At 33.6% G+C, this 16114-nt stretch overlaps 1 protein-coding gene across 1 annotated transcript; it reads left to right on the top strand.

Annotated features, from left to right (window-relative positions):
* Positions 1–1431: 1431 nt before the first annotated feature.
* On the top strand, positions 1432–6729 carry LOC147282459 (transcription initiation factor IIB). Its single transcript, XM_086248535.1, has 7 exons — positions 1432–2059; positions 2716–2740; positions 4454–4583; positions 4677–4807; positions 4896–4984; positions 5916–5992; positions 6301–6729. Exons 1-7 carry the CDS (start codon positions 1707–1709, stop codon positions 6432–6434), a joined length of 939 nt encoding a protein of 312 aa, XP_086104661.1. The 5' UTR covers positions 1432–1706; the 3' UTR covers positions 6435–6729.
* The last annotated feature ends 9385 nt before the right edge of the window (positions 6730–16114 follow it).

The raw sequence follows: 16114 nt of genomic DNA on the forward strand, positions 1-16114 counted from the left end.
GCTTAGAGGTGTCAAACAAGTTGGGTTGGCTCGAGCACGGCATGGCACGACACGAGTAAATGGGTCGGGCCAGGCTGACTTTTTAGCCCATTAGGCATGGCACTACATGGGCCAAACACAGCACGAGCACGAAATGAGCCTGAATTAGACACGACTCTTTTAACCTTGCTTTTTTTTTTTTTTTCTAGAGAACTTCTCAACGAGAATATTCCATTTTCATGCAAAAAAAATTGTTAATATTTAATTATAAAGAAGAAAAAATATCATAATATTAATTTCTCACCCTAAAAAATAAAAAGAAAAAAAAGGCATGTAGGCCGGCTCGTTTAAGGTACAACATGAGCACGAATGGTCAACGGGCCGTGGGCCGTGTCGGGCCTAGGTCTTAATTACATGGATATGCTCGAACACGGCATAAAAGCATGATAAACTCAACTTAAACGGGTCAACTCGTTTGACACCTCTACAGTTGGCTGTAGTGGGAGTCGGGTCGGGTCGGGTCCTTAGGCTTTAATTTTGTTTTTTTGTTTTTAAATGTTAAGGTGTTAGTGAGAAAATAATTACATGGATATGCTCGAACACGGCATAAAAGCATGATAAACTCAACTTAAACGGGTCAACTCGTTTGACACCTCTACAGTTGGCTGTAGTGGGAGTCGGGTCGGGTCGGGTCCTTAGGCTTTAATTTTGTTTTTTTGTTTTTAAATGTTAAGGTGTTAGTGAGAAAATTATAAAAAATAAAAGGTTATATGAGTGTGTAGTGAGTAAAGAGTATAATGAAAAAGAGGAAGAGCGTTTACACAGCAGCCAGCCAGCCATCAATAAAAAAACTGCCACCCAATCAGTCTCACCCTCCCCTCCCTCCACATCGGCCGGCCCCACCACCCTCATTGGCCGATGATTCCCATTGCTCCTTATCTCTCCCTTTCTTCCCTTCTCTTAAACTCCATCTCTTCCCTTCTCTAAACAATGGCATATGAGGAGGCCGATGGCCTTGCCAGCCGCCAAATCAGTAGTCGACATCATAATCTAGAGGTTAGCAAGGTCGCCAACATCTTTTGATGGAAGAGAGAAAAGAACATAGAGAAGGGAGAGGGAGAGAAGGGGCGATGGGGATCGTCGGCTGATGAGGGTGGTGGGGCCGGGGAGATGAAACTATATCTCAATTTAAAAACACTAGATTATACAAGAAAAAGGAAACACCAGATTATACAAAAAAATGATGAGGGAAAGAACAACATGTCCAAGAGGAAGGGGGGAGCCCATCAAAAAATGGTTTAGGATGTGAGCCCAATACCATAATGCCATAATATTACCCAAGGATGTGAGCCCAATCCAAACAAGTGACAAAAGAGTAGGAATCTCCAAACAATTGCCGTTTGTCCAACTATGACAAACCATGAATACTTCATGACCTTCCTAACAAAGCCCTTCAATACTCCACTCCATTCTTCTTACCTTCTCTCTCTCCTCCTATCTTTCTGTCTCTCTCCTCTTTTTCTATAAATACCCTCACCTCCCCTTTCCTCCTATTCAAGATCTTTCAGCTCACCCAAAGACACACAAAGGAAGAGAAAGAAACAAATAATAATCCAAAAGAGAGAGAGAGAGAGAGAGAGAGAGCGGAGGAAGATCAGAAAAAATCCCACCCTCCGAATTTTCTCACCATCCAAACACCATTTTAACCGACATATTATAAAATAGAAATGTCCGATGCGTATTGCTCCGACTGCAAGCGCCAGACGGAGGTGGTGTTCGACCACTCGGCGGGGGACACGGTGTGCTCCGAGTGCGGTTTAGTGCTCGAATCGCATTCCATCGACGAGACCTCCGAGTGGCGGACCTTCGCCAACGAGTCGGGAGACAACGACCCGGTCCGTGTTGGTGGGCCCACCAACCCGCTCTTGGCCGATGGCGGGCTCTCCACCGTCATAGCCAAGCCCAATGGGGCTTCTGGTGAGTTCCTGTCTTCGTCTTTGGGTCGGTGGCAGAACCGCGGCTCGAATCCGGATCGGGGCTTGATCCTGGCCTTCAAAACCATCGCTACCATGTCTGATAGGTAAGTGTTTGGATCGTGAGAAAGTGTGGGAATTTGGTAAACTTTTGGAATTGGATTTTGGGGTTTGTTAGAGGGTTGAAGTTGGATCGATTGGTGCTATGTGGAATTGATGCGGAAGCTGTTTGGGTGCTGGTTAAGGATGGGAAAGTAAAAATGAAAATTGAAAAATGCAGTCTTCTAAGTTGTTCACTTAATGGAAATCGAGAACATAAAAATGCTATCTTTTAGCTGAGGCTGAACAACTAAGTATCATTGGTTGAATAAATTTTTATCAAAATTGAAGCTATAATGCAAATATCTGGACATATGGTTCTGCTTAATCGTAGGATTGAGTTTCGAATTTGGATATGTCCCGAGCTTTGGCTGGTAATCGAAAAAGAGCTGGAAAAAATACAATTTAAATTTTCATGGCAGTAGGACTACATGGCTTAGCTGGCTGAATTTAGGGTTTCTTCTTATGGAAAACAAATCAATATGAATTTCGGAGTCAAAATATCATTGCTTGCTTTCTTTGCCTGTTCCCTTCAGTAAAGTGTGATGATATGGTAATAGTATTAAAAATTTAGATGTTTTCCTGTTATGCTATATTTCTTTAAATGAGGTTATTGTAAACTACTACAAAGATCAATAGCTGATTTGGTAACATTGTGTTTCAGGTTGGGCCTTGTTGCAACCATCAAGGTATGCTATTTGTCTACTCATAATATTTGTTTATGAGACCATTAATAGTTCTATTACACTCATATGTGTACACATTCATACATAAAATTTTATCAAGTCATTATTTTTTATGCATGTAAGGTATAAAAGAAGTTGTCCCGTATTTTGATTGTGTGATTGTGTGATATGAATGAAATAGGACTGTTATATTATAAGAGAATAAAAGCCACTATAAATTGAATTATGAATATGTTTTCAAGTATGTAATTAATTGTATTTCATGGAATGTGCAAGGAATTTGACCAAAAAAAAAAAAAAAGAATGTGTATGGAAGTACCCCCTCAAATTTTGTATATTTCCTTGCACTACACAATTACATTAGCAGGGTTTAATAATAAGCATTATTTTTGAAAATTTTCCAACTAGCAGTAAAGTTCAAGCAGTTCTGTGCATTTTCATTTATCATATGCAAAATCCCCGCTTATGCATTGCTTGTACAAGTGTCCTTGATAACAATATGAAATGCAAAACAGTTGCAGCTACAAATGAAAATCCGGTATCTACTTAAGATTTTAGGAGTGCCTACTTGTCAAGAAGCATTTGGGACGAGCTGTTCTACTAAGTCTTTCTTGTTTGGTTCAACTGTTCTGGCCCACAGTGCTCTGGGATGAAGCTAAGTTTGCTTTGTTTCATTCAGACTAAGGTCAGAGCCTGAATGGGAAATGGTTGTTGTCGGATACTGGCTAGTGGTATATAGATAATAAAGTGGACAATCATAGATCATTTTACTTTTACTTTGTATGGTGTCTTGGGGATTATGGATGCTGGACTTTTAGCCTTTTTGGTGCTAATTGGGTGAACCCTGATTCTTTTGGTGATTTTGTTAGCTTGTTGGAGTAGAAAATTTGGTAGAGAATAAGCTTAGTTGCTTCTACAGCTGTTCCATCTTGGTTTGTTTTGATGTGACACATTTGGTTGGAGAGGAACATTAAGCTTTTGAGGGCAAAGTAAAAGAATAAAATTCAAGTGGGATGGGTTTCGTTAAGACTTGAATAAGGAACATGGCCAAACTTGTATTAACATATATGCTGTAATAAGGACTGTGATAACAAGTTGTAAATTTGTACTGTGTGCTGATTTTATGTATTTGCATCATGTGATTGGTAGTTATATGAGAAATTTTTTAATGAAGCCTTTAAATTAGAAATCAGTTTTTAATATACAGGATCATAAGCACTGTTTTTAGTTGTAGTGTTACTTTTTAGTTGGTTGTAGAAGGACGAGTTGTATTTTTACTTGTTAGTTGGTTGTAGAAGGAGGAGGATATAAAGTGCGAGACCTAAAAATTCCTTCGGTGTACTGCTTGTCAATACTATTGCAGTGTTGTTTAGTTTATATTAATAAACTTCTTTTGTTTCTTTGTTTAAAATTGTATAAGGGATCGTAAGCACCAGATTCCTGGCCTGCTTTTTCAAACCCGATAACTTTTTCTTTCGCATGAAATTTAAAGTAGTTCTTGGACTAACATGGTTGTGCAATTTAATATAGTTATTCTGTTGCTAATGAAATGAAATGGACATCATTTAATCCCCTGCTGAAATTGTAGCTTTCTGGCCTGGCTAAAGCAAGATTTCCCTCAGTGTATTCTTTAAGATGTTTGATCTTTTTGCTTTTCTTGTTTTTTTTTTTTTTTTTCTTTAGCATTCATGATTGGTTTTATGATTGGTTTTTAAGGATCGGGCTAATGAGATATATAAGAGGGTGGAAGATCAAAAATCTAGTAGAGGAAGAAATCAGGATGCATTATTGGCTGCTTGCCTATACATTGCTTGTCGACAAGAAGACAAGCCACGCACTGTAAAGGGTACAGCTTATGATTTTTTTTAACATCTGGATGCTTCCTGAATTATCTTTGCCTTTGTGTATGAGCTTCCCTGAACCTGTGGATTTCAAATAGAAATTTGCTCCGTCGCCAATGGAGCATCAAAGAAGGAAATTGGCCGAGCAAAAGAATACATAGTGAAACAACTGGGATTAGAAAAGGGTCAGTCAGTGGAGATGGGAACAATACATGCTGGGGACTTTATGGTGAGAATTTTTTTTTCCCTCTTCTTTTTAAATTTGAATTTGAAATAGAAAATTCATTGCCACCGACTTACTATCAACTTAATTGTAGAGGCGCTTCTGTTCCAATCTTGGAATGAATAATCAAGCAGTCAAAGCTGCCCAAGAAGCTGTGCAGAAGTCAGAAGAATTTGATATAAGGTAGTTCTTTGTTTTAGTGCATATGCAGAAAAATAATGGATGTTTTCATGACTGAACATTTCCCTATTATATTGTGTGTACTATTGACATAGTCGCACCGAATTATTTACGTCAAATGCCAATTTCCACTATGAACGTTCCAATTTTGTTCCTAATCATGAAAGATCATGTGATTTATCTCATAAAATGTCAGGAGTTTGGAAAGGATAAGAATGGACTCATAAATTTGGTAAAATGAGGGACAACTAACATGATCAAAATAGCTGATTGAAATGGTTCATCTCTTAATATTTATAATGAGGTCCAACAAGGCATCATAAAGGATTGGTTGGTAAAAGGTGAAGGCTTTCTATAGGAGGCCAAATAGGACTAATAAAGACAAAATGATCTTCTGTAATCCTGTGTTTCAACTGTTGGAACTGCCCTCATGACTTGAGGAATGTCAAATCTCTCTTAAACTGTTAGGCCATCTTTTGGTTTAGCTCAACGATCTGTTATAATGTACATATTTACTTATAAAATAGAAGTTTCTAACAAAACCAGATTCAATTTTTTTTTTTTTTTTTTTTTTTTTCTACTTTGCCTTATCAATTTTGACATGAGCTTGAATTTATGAGTCATAGGTTGTTTTGTTCATTTTCAGTGTGGGGAATTACTGGATATAGTGAAAAGTATATCGTAATGCTTTTGAGTCCTTAAAATGATATGTGATGGTTACAAATGACATTCCTCGGTTCCATGTGAAGAAGTTAATATCTGAATTCTGCTGCGTTATATAATTTATACATTTGTTATGAATGGTATTCATTTTCTTATAATAGAGACCCTTAATGAGTAGGCATGAATATTCTGTATTTTGGGTTTGGTGCGTTGACTTATGATCTTCAGTACTTGCTTCTAATGATGGCTTCTTTTCATCTCTAAATTTCAGGAGGAGCCCTATATCGATAGCAGCAGCAGTTATTTATATTATCACTCAGCTTTCAGACGATAAGAAGCCACTCAAAGGTTCAATAACCTCTCCCTCTTAAAAACCAAAGCATAGAGTTCACAAAATGTGGTTGATAGCTTGTGGACTGAACATATGGCCTGCATCACCCATAATTTAATGGGTTTGCTATGGAGATCCACGACTTGATGGGTCTACATTGATCATTTGAAATCATTAACTTCCACATGCTACTAATCTTGTAGTTTGAAATTAGGTTCCAAGGCCCAGTGCATCTATGTAGAGGTCCTGTTCATGCAATCTAAATATGCACCAAACATATGTTTCTAACAAGTTCTGATATAAGCGATGGCCATTGTGAGTGCAGATATTTCAATTGCTACTGGAGTAGCAGAAGGAACAATCAGGAACTCATACAAAGACCTTTATCCCCATGTGTCGAAGATAATACCGAACTGGTACGCAAAGGAGGAGGATATCAAGAGCCTCTGCAGCCCTTGAAATGTGGAGCAAGCGGACTTATTGGGAATACAGAGGACTTTGGTTTGGAACTTTGGATTGGAGCCTTTTTTTCTTGGTTGTATTAAACTGTCTGATGTATGAAAACAATGCAGAAGGCCTAAATTATTTTGAGAAATTTTCTCCTTTTTCATAGTAAATCATGTCATTCAATTGACTCGATTGAGGTTAATATGCTTCAAGTAGCAGCAATATGTATTCGATTTTTGTTCTTAATTTTAATAAACTGCCTACTTTGACCAATTATATGGGTACAACTGAGATCAATTCTTTTCTATTTGTCTTCTGCAGTTCATTTCCATGAAATTGCTGTCTTCCTTAATGTAGACGATATTCTATGCAGTAATGGTTGAAATTAGTGAGATCTTCTGGTGTTAAATGTCCATCTCTTCCCTATAAGGGTTAGTTCGGTTTGGTTGTAAATTTATGGTTGGTTGACCTTGAGCATTGGTATGTTCAAGGGTTTTTTTCTTGTAAGAACAATACTTTCATAGAAGACCCAAAACAACCCAGAACAGAACAACAAGGCCCAAAGAGGCAACCAACAAAAACCTAGCAAAGGCTACAATACAAAAACCCAAAACAAAAGTACAGGAAAGACCTGGACTTAGACAAAACCTAACCCCTCTCATCTTCTCAACGTTGAACTTAACAACAAAATATCAGAAGTTACAAAATAATTTCAAACACAATACACATAAAACATTTCTTTATCAAACAATACTAGGGATGAGGAATTCGAATTCAAAACCTCCGGCATAAAGGTGAATGTTTTTAACCACTAGAACTACAAGCCCTACATAAATAAAACATCTTTTAGCACCATAAAAACTGACATCAAACATACTACATAGCAAATTTCAAGAACACAACTATAGGTGGAGCTTTCATCACCATATTACAAACTTTATATATACCTAAAAAATATATTTTATCATTAAAATAAAATAACTATCAACTAACTTGTATTTTAATAATATTTCACTCCACAAGTTTGAGAAGTTTCAAGTTCGATCCCCCTCCCCTATATAAAAAAAAATTAAATAAATAAAATAACTAAAATATTACAAATTGGGTATTGACGAAAAACAAACTAGAAAAGTAAAATAAAGACAAAAAATTTTCAATAAAATTACCAAAATGCCATCACTAACGAGTCAACTGGTTTTTGTAATTGGACAAGATATGACTCGTTAATTTGATGGGTTCCTAGTGGGTCCACCAATTAGACTCATAAAGGACCTGACCCTATTGTTGTGCGGAAGCCCGTGGATGAGTTAGACGATGCACCTCCGAACCTACACACACCATACACCACACATGTCAATATTCTCCCCTAACAATACCAAATGAGTATAAGGTTTTACCAAAAGGGCTTAGCAAGTGACATTTGACTCATTTGAGTCATCATTCAAACTTCTCTCCAATCCAAACGAGCCTCCAAATCCCAAGTTCCGTGAAGCCACACATACCACATATGTCGATTTCACCCCAATTTAACCATCCACAATACCAAACAAGTATGAAGATTTACCAAAAGGCCTCGATGTTAGAGTGTGGTCTAATTCCTTATATATATATACATTTATACACCTTTGTGTAAAACATCATTAACAATGTTTGTCCATCACAATTTTAAATACTAAATACTAGTAATCCGTGCACACACAATTCATGTGTTGGAAAAAAGAAAAGTTTATTTGTTGAAGTGCGAATAAAGAACCAAGCATCGTTCATTATATATTTATTTATCATGAACATTCATCTTGTATAGTTTGCTGCTTTGTAATTTAACCAAAAAAATATATTTATCATGAACAATCAAAGACGTGGAGAATTCCCCTACCTTTCACCTTTGTCCCCTTTTCCAACAATCTATCATCTTGCCAAATGCAAATTTCTTTTGGTCTATTACTTAGTCAATCAAAAACAATGACATGTAGCATAATTAATTAACATGTTTTAATATTAATGAACGTAATTAATATTATTTTTTACAAGACCCTATAAGTATAAATTTGTAACTAATATTATAATACATAAATTAATTACACATATGATTGTATAGTGATTGTACATAATCATTTTTCTAAAAACAGAAGATAGTCAACAAATAAGTGGTCTTCTCTTCTATCTGATCTCTACTTGACACGAAGGTGCCCTGGTGTGCTAAAATCTTATAGGCCACTAGCTCAATTCAAAGATTGGATAGGATGAAATTTCATTGCATGAGCTATGAAGCTAGCTTTCTTATCTTTATGAATGCCACGTGGGCTCCAGGAACATTGAGTAGCACAGTAGGTCCCCATTTATCCTTGGTGATAATAATCACTAGGGCATATATCTTTTATCAATGTCTCGTATGATGGCCTCTTTCTCGCCAGGCGGCAGCAAAAGGATTGCAATTTTCTTTTCAAAGGAGCAAACTTTGTCTTGAGGTCAGTTGGTCCGGATAAGGCTGTTAAAAATGTGTAAAATGGTTTATCGATACTATTTCTTTTTCTTTTATTTACAAAAATGGTTTAAAGATACGATTTTTTTTTTCTTTTATTAACAACTTCGCACATAATTTTAAATTCAGAATCACTACAATAAAGAAAAAAATTAAATATTATCCACTAAATTGAATGATCATTCGCACTTATTTATATAGTTAATAATTAAGATGTATGACATATGTCCTACAAATATAGTTTTATATTTAAATATTTCTAATAATTGTTCCGAGTTGATTGTGCTATTATAATTTGTTGAAAAGAACTTATTTATCACGATTGCATATGTTTATATGCCTATCTTTTTTATTATATGGTATAATATATAATAAAAAAAATAGACACACTAATATATATATATCTGTTACATAAAAATATTTTTCATAATTTATTATACTTTTAGGCCCTTCACATCATGAAAATGCTGGTGCATATATACCACTTGTACTCTACAATATTATTTTTAAATATGTGTGATGTATAATATAGTTTATTACTCTCTATGATATGACAATTTTTAAAATTACTTAAAAAGGATTGGGAATTGACAATGTTGCATAACTTTAAAGGACGAAAATTCAACGCTTTTTTCAATGTTCGTTGAGCGTTAGAGCATTCTAACCCCTGATGATCGTTTGTGCACCTACATTAACTATTGCAATTGCGGTGACTAGAAAAATCATTTAATAACTCCTAATCAAATTTCGATAACTAGTACAATTACAATGATATTTTATGGATTATTCTGAGTGATTTGGATGTGTGAGAGTGTGTTTTAACATGATTTTTAATATTTATTGATTTATAATTTAAGATTTACATTTTTTGAAAAACTTGTCCCTTTTTTTATTGTGTAGTTGTAGATGAATTTTGGATGAGTGTTTAAATGCCCTCAGGAGGCGTTTGAATGCATAATGCTCAAGTGTCCTGAAAGTTAAAAAACCAATCACTATTTTGAGTAGATTTAAAGATTGTGAGACCATTATAAGTGGCCAATCCTATATAATATTTTTATTGATAAGAGAAACTGCTTAAAATCTGAATTTTTTTCAATTGATGAAGTTAGGATGAGATCAGCTCTCATTATTTATTTATTTTTCTTAAATTTTCCTTCATTAATTTTTTTGCCACTTTCCTTCATTAATTTTTATACATATACAAAACCTAGGATCATATATAATAGATATCATCCTTAATTATACCTTCTAAGCTTACTATTTAACACATGCATATGTCCATGCATCTTTATGATGAGATCATCCAACTAATACCATGACAGCAATTTTTTTAAAATTTTAAGAGGTGACCGATAATATATATGATATTACCTAGCTAGCTTGCTAGTAATTGAAGATCGAGTAGTTTATTTTTATTAGTACATGCATGCTTATCCATTTCTTTTTGGGTTCCAATAGTACATATCCATTAAAAAACCACATGTTTGCAAGTGAATATTAAAACATGTTAATGAAGGACGGTAGGTCTCAACGAGGAGAAATTATTGTGTGTATTTAATACATCGTCACGTAGTGTAATTAATCTAATATGTCATAATATGAGTGAATATTATTAATATTATATCCTATTAATATAAATATATCGTTCAATAATACTTTTACATATTAAATTAGTTACAACACGTGACGATGTATCGGATACACAATAATTTTTCCTCAATGAGTTGGGGAATGTAATTAAAATGAAGGTTTAGCCCACATTCAACATATTATATATTCTGACTCCATGCTTCAACTCCTCAACCATTATTTACTGAAAAGAAATAGTTGATCGAGAATATATTTTCTAGGCTAAAAGGTCTGGTCGCATTTTGTTGATGCACCATGTCGTTTTATTCCTCCAGTTTGTAATTGTTTGCTCGTTTTGCTTTTAGTTGGGCTTCTCAGTTGAGTTGGGCGGCCTCTGTCCCTTCTTGGCTGGAGGCTCAAGTAGCTAACTGCAAATTGTAATGCTCCTTAATTTTCTTTAATAAATTACTATTTCGATAAACAAAAACACTACAGAAATAAAGACTAACAATTAAAACTACAAAAAGTGAAAAAAATAGTACGTCCAACTTATAGGAACCAAAAACATAAAATTTGGCCTATTTGGTTATAATATAAGACATTAGACTTCACATTCTCACACTAAACTCAGTGTGAGATACTCTCACACATTGTCTCCTTTCACCACAGTTCCCATATGTTTCACTCTCTCTTCATATGTTCGGATTGAGCTCAGCTTTTCTCACTTCTCCATTGAAAAACGATTCCTTTTCACATCTTATTTTCACGGTTTTTTTGTTACAATTTTTTCATGTGTTATTGTTGTAAGATTTCCATTTCTATTAATTATTGTTCTTTATTTTCTGGTGCAACAATTTAAATAATTAATAACCTCAAAATCTAGCTTTAAGATACCTGTAGTAATAATGAATGATTTATATATTGCTAAGGTGCAGGTTTGCCCTATTATAATTAAGTATAAGTCAAGTATAAGAAAAATTATTGAGTATAACTGATATACCGTCACGTAGTATAACTAAACCAAATATAATAAATAGTTGCATCTATATGGTTTGAAAGCTACCACTTTAACAACAAATTAGTCATCACCATATCTCCCTACTGAGATCCACTACATTCTTAATTGAGATATATATCATGAAAAAAAGTTGACATTATCATGTATGTATCATATTATGTTAAAGAAGGCCGAAAAAAAAAAAAAAGAAAAAAAAAAGAAAAGAGGGCCAAGTTGAATGCATGCTTAATTAACTAGCCATCCAACGTGCAAGCCTATAGCCTATAGGTAATGATCCATATATCATATTGGATATTAACAGTGTCATGGCTGAGAGGGAATTATAAGGTGATCGATGGGTAACATATTAAAAAAGGGACAATCTTTCTTTTGGTTGCACAATTCTTGTCACCGCTTGAAAACCAGCAGGCCTGCTTTATTCCATATTGTAAAGAAATCAAGAAAATGAATTAAAAAGCAACATATGTAAGCCTTAATGTATGGAAATTTCTTATGAAGACTTGGTAATGTCTTTATTGAGAAATATTTTTTGTGTCTACCTGTGGTATGTTGATGTGATACCACTAATTTACTTAAATTATAAATTATAATACGTATATAATTTTTTTAAAATAATATTTTAAATATAATAATAATATATGTATTATAATTTACACATACAAATTATTAATTACATCGTCAAGGAGCATTAAAGTCCCCAACTAATATCCCCTCTTTAAGGTAGCCACTAGAAAGTAACAATTAAAATTTTGCTTTTGTTTTAGGGTGTTGTTAATGGCATTTCAAAAAAGTAATTTTACATTTTAATTAAAAAATATATAAAAACAAAATTTATACATGGTGGAGTACATAATAATTTTTTTGGATTGCTAATAACAGCAGTCTTGTTTTAATCTCTTTATTACCTTGAGATAAAGGCAGACAAAAGAGGTGCGAGTCCCTCCAACTTGGCATACGTGGCCAGCCCCGTACTTGACACGAGTTCACCGAAGAAATGATTGTGATGTGTATGGCAACATCCACAAAGTTTTGGAATTTTGTTCTTGTTATGGTCAAAAAGTAGTTTGTCTTTGTTTTTTTTTTTTTTTGGTCAAAAGTAGTTTGTCTTTTGTTCGCCTTTGGCTACAAGCCTACAATCTACATCATCGATCAAATTAAAGCACTTTTTTTTTCTTTTCTTTTTTTTTTGAAAATCAAATCAAACTCTCTCTCTCTCTCTTGACCGAAAAAAAAAAAAAGCACTTTTTTTTTTGGACAAATTAAAATACTTTGAAAGGGATCAAATTAATTGTCCTTTTTCTTTTTGTTAATTGATTGACACAATGACACTAACATTGATAGGTTACGTGCACCTCATCGATCCCTATGGCCGCCCAACTGTGCTGCCGACATTCTACTTAATCATGTACTAATTAAGCACTTCAAAGATTGCAAGTGGTCTCCATGCATGTCAAGTTGCCAACTTGCAACATACTAAACTATCAAGAGGCCAATTATATATGTATCTTATATTTTGGTAGCTTTGGAACATTACATTTACATTTCGGGTTTTTGGATTTGGCAGCATCACTTTCCTTTATCAGTTACTCACAAGTTTTGTTGCTCGATGTTCTTAATGGGTGAAGAAGTCTAAGATCAATGTATTCACTTATGTGTTGACTAAAAATTTAGTATGAGAATTGTTTGTTATATATGATACTATAATATATGTATAGATTAGAGTATCCAATAAAAGACCTATGATAATGGGTGGAGAAACTCTTATCTTATATGTTAATACATGGAAAATGGTTCAGATAATTAATAATAAAAAATCAAACAACCACGCTATATAGAAAATTTACTTATCCCCTCATGTGAAACCACATGGTATCTCTCTTTTTTTTATTGGCTATATCTCTTCTTTCACTCTCTTTCTCTCTCTCATTTCTTATCTCTATCTCTCTCTTCAAATGATACTACATCACTACAATATAGAAATAGGTAAATTTTTTCTCGCTATATAAAGTGGCTCACCCAACATGAGCTACGTCCATGATTCACACAATATATGTTTGAGATTATTCACTGTAAATAAAGTGATACAAAATAATAGGAGGGAATAAGTCGCATACAGAGGAAAATGGGGTCATTTGACCCCATTAACCCATATTTCTTCCCCTAGGTGTACGATGCTTGACCCTATTATTCATAATTTGTTCCTTAAAGTTTGGAGTGAAGGTGTCAATAGAAATGCCTTAAAGAGAGGCTAAAATGAAGGGAGGAGCAGTGGAGCACATCATATGTCTATCACATGTATGGGACATGGTATTTTTTTACTAACCGACTCACCCATGTTTTATCATTGCAACTTGCAATTTTTCTAAGGGGTCTAATGGATTCTAGCTTTTTCAATTCTCATAAGTTCCACATTTTCTCCTCTCCCAAACAGCCACCTACCACTTGATATGCTTGATGATGATTTTATTTGCTTTAAGTGAGACTTTAGGTGTTTCTTGTTCTTGGCGTTGTCTACTGAATCTATTGTCTTAGAGCAAAGGTTGATTTTTTTTTTTTTTTTTGGTTTAATCCTAATGAATCTTGAGTCTTTACAGTTTGTATATGAGTTGCTCATCTTTAATTGTTTTTTTTTTCTTCTATTTTTTTCTTTTATAAAAGATCCTTAAAGTGATAAAAGCATTAGAATTCCATGTAAAAGCTATTAGTTAAAGATCTCCTAGTAACTTATTAACACTAAACTAAAAGAATATAGATTTAATATCTTGACCCCTTAAGGAAATATTCCTGAATCTGTCACTAGCTGCATATGAGCATTAAGGGCGATATCTCTTCTAAAGAGGTGAATAGCCATATTTATAATACATCGGAGTTCTTCCCTTTTACAATTTGCCAATGTACGTGAGATAACACAACTGAGGCTAACAATATGCCAGAAACATTATATATTGTCATATAAAGCATAGATTTCCGATGTGGACTAAAATTTTTTATGTGAAATTTTAGTGGCCGAACTAACACATAAATTGCCTACTCTCAATCGTATCAGCTATAATAAAATTTATTGATTTACCATTATTCTCAAGAGAGGCTTAAATATAAGGGCTTCTGAAACATTTTTAATTCTAACTTTATTGCTTTATAAATTCTAATATAAGGATGATTCTTTAAACTCCTACCACATATACCATAAGATGCACCAAAAAACCTAATATTTACAACGTATGCCACCTTATTTTCCTCCTAGAAAGACGTAAGAGCCCGTTTGACACTGTTTTTAGAATTGGTAAAAGCATTTTCAGATTAGTAAAAGCGCTTTTAGTTGCGTTTGGAAGAAACAAATAAAAGTGTTTCTGAATTATAAAAGCGCTTTTAAGTGGTTTTTTCAGGTGCTTCCTCAAGAAGCACTTCCAAGTGCTTTTACATGAAACACTTGAATTTTTTATAAAAATTTGTATGTGCTTATGAACAGAAGCGCTTCCAACAAAAGTACTACTGATTATAAACGCTTATAAGAAGCACTGCCAAACGGGCTGTTCATAAGCCACCCAGATTAACAATTTTCCTGGTTCATAATTTTATAATAAAAGGAAGGAACCTGTTTGAAATTGAATCACATTGAATTTGGAACCTATTTTGAAGTTTAGAAAAAGGACTTAACAAACCCATTAATTGGGTGGCTTTTGATATTGATGGAAGCAACCTAGTGGAACAAATCTGATTTAAGGCTTGTTTGATCGTGTTTTTGTAAGAAGTGCTTTATAACTCAAAAGGGTTTTTTTTTTTTTTTTTTGCCAAACATAAACAAACTCGTTTTTAATCGACTATTTGAAAGTGTTTTTAAGACTTTTAAAAATAATGCCAAACAAACCCTTAGTATGAATTAAGAAACCTGGATAAAGGAACTTATTTTAATTTAGTATATTGGGCATATTTGTATGTTACGCAATGAACCTTTTTTGAATAATTTATTTTAATTGTAGAGAATGAATCTATTTGAATAATTGTATGTTACTCAATGAACGTATTTGAATATAATGAACCTATTTTGAATTTATTAAACCTATGTCTTTCAACCATCATATCATTTTTGAAATTTGAAATAAGCAATGACGGTAATAAATGTGAAAATCGTTTTTTTTTTTTTTTTTTTTTTGGAACTAGATGAGCTGCTCCAAATTATAATCAACCTCCTAAAATCAAGAATATTAATTGATAAATAATTAATTTATGGAGATTTGCACAATCAACAACAAAAAAAAAAATGGAAAAGGGAAATATGGGTAAAAAATTATAAAAAAACGAAAATGAAAGGCTAATGTGGACAATAATCAAAAGTTGGATGCTAATATGTATATAGAAATAGTCCAAGATTAAAAATAAAATAAAAAAATCCATCAGATTTATATCAAAAACTAATCTTATGAAAGTCCTTAAATCAAAAAATCTATTCTCAAAGGTAAAAATTGTTGTTTTATATTCTAAAACTTGATCGAAGTTTTTATATTATAATTTTTATTTTTGACAAAAAATAAAAAGCGAAAAAACCTCTAAGAAGCTTTGCAAGGGCCATCGGACTATCAGCAGGCAATTTGAGTACGTGATCATCTAGCTGCAGGCTGTTAA

This window comes from Dryas octopetala, chromosome 6 (assembly GCF_963921425.1).
Source record: "Dryas octopetala chromosome 6, drDryOcto1.1, whole genome shotgun sequence".
Taxonomy (NCBI): domain Eukaryota; kingdom Viridiplantae; phylum Streptophyta; class Magnoliopsida; order Rosales; family Rosaceae; genus Dryas; species Dryas octopetala.

Coding starts and splice junctions, on each gene's coding strand:
- LOC147282459 (XM_086248535.1), top strand. CDS start 1,707: ATGTCCGATGCGTATTGCTCCGACTGCAAGCGCCAGACGGAGGTGGTG. Junction 4,584..4,676: donor CAAGCCACGCACTGTAAAGG/GTACAGCTTATG, acceptor GATTTCAAATAG/AAATTTGCTCCGTCGCCAAT. Junction 5,993..6,300: donor CGATAAGAAGCCACTCAAAG/GTTCAATAACCT, acceptor TTGTGAGTGCAG/ATATTTCAATTGCTACTGGA.